Here is an 883-nt window from a genome sequence, read left to right as displayed (position 1 = left end):
GTTGGGATGTTGCTTGGAGACCCAAGTTCCTTTGCTAGTTTATGAATTCATACCTAATGGATCTCTTTTCCAATATCTCCATGACCAAAGTGAGGAGGCTTCATTACCATGGGAAATGAGGGTACAGATTGCTGGTGAAGTTGCTGGAGCACTTGCACATTTGCACTCAGCAGCTTCTATTCCTATTTACCATCGTGACATTAAGTCCACAAATGTACTCTTAGATGAGAAAAATAGAGCAAAAGTATCAGATTTTGGAACTTCAAGATCAATTTCCATCAATCAAACTCATTTGACGACTCGTGTACAAGGCACTTTTGGTTATTTGGATCCAGAGTACTTTCAATCCTGTCAGTTTATAGACAAGAGTGATGTTTTTAGTTTCGGAGTAGTTCTGGTAGAGCTTTTGAGTGGAGAAAAACCAATTTGTTCAAGAAGCTCAGAAGAAATCGTGAGTTTAGCCAAACATTTTATTCTTTTGATGGAAGAGTATAAACTCATTGATATCATTGATTCTCGCATTTTGTAGCCCTGCCATGAGGAAGAAATTATTGAAGTTGCTAATCTTGCAAAACGATGCTTAAATTTGAATGGAAAGAAGCGACCTACAATGAAAGAAGTTGCAATGGAGTTGGAAGGGATTCAAGCATCATGAAGTAAGTTGAATATTCAACAAAAAAATGAAGAGATTGAAGACGCTCTATCTGATGATGATTCTATTAGAGATAGCTGTAAGACTAATGACACCCTAGCAGATGATATTGCTATTACAGTTAGTTGTGATTTTAGTAATGTTCAAACTCTATCAATGGATGTTGAATCATTGATTGCTAACAGAACTTGGTGATCGAGAAGATTATATATCTATCAAAGCACATGTTTC

The 883-nt window shown here is 36.5% G+C and overlaps 1 protein-coding gene across 1 annotated transcript; it reads left to right on the top strand.

The window, feature by feature from the left end:
• The first annotated feature begins 115 nt into the window (after positions 1–115).
• LOC110670240 (wall-associated receptor kinase-like 2) lies at positions 116–655 on the top strand. Its single transcript, XM_058142174.1, has 2 exons — positions 116–451; positions 530–655. Exons 1-2 carry the CDS (start codon positions 116–118, stop codon positions 653–655), a joined length of 462 nt encoding a protein of 153 aa, XP_057998157.1.
• Positions 656–883: the final 228 nt, after the last annotated feature.

The sequence above is a fragment of the Hevea brasiliensis genome, unplaced genomic scaffold (genome assembly GCF_030052815.1).
Source record: "Hevea brasiliensis isolate MT/VB/25A 57/8 unplaced genomic scaffold, ASM3005281v1 Scaf362, whole genome shotgun sequence".
Taxonomy (NCBI): domain Eukaryota; kingdom Viridiplantae; phylum Streptophyta; class Magnoliopsida; order Malpighiales; family Euphorbiaceae; genus Hevea; species Hevea brasiliensis.
Note: the sequence above shows the minus strand (reverse complement) of the source record. Positions and strands in the feature narration are given on the sequence as shown.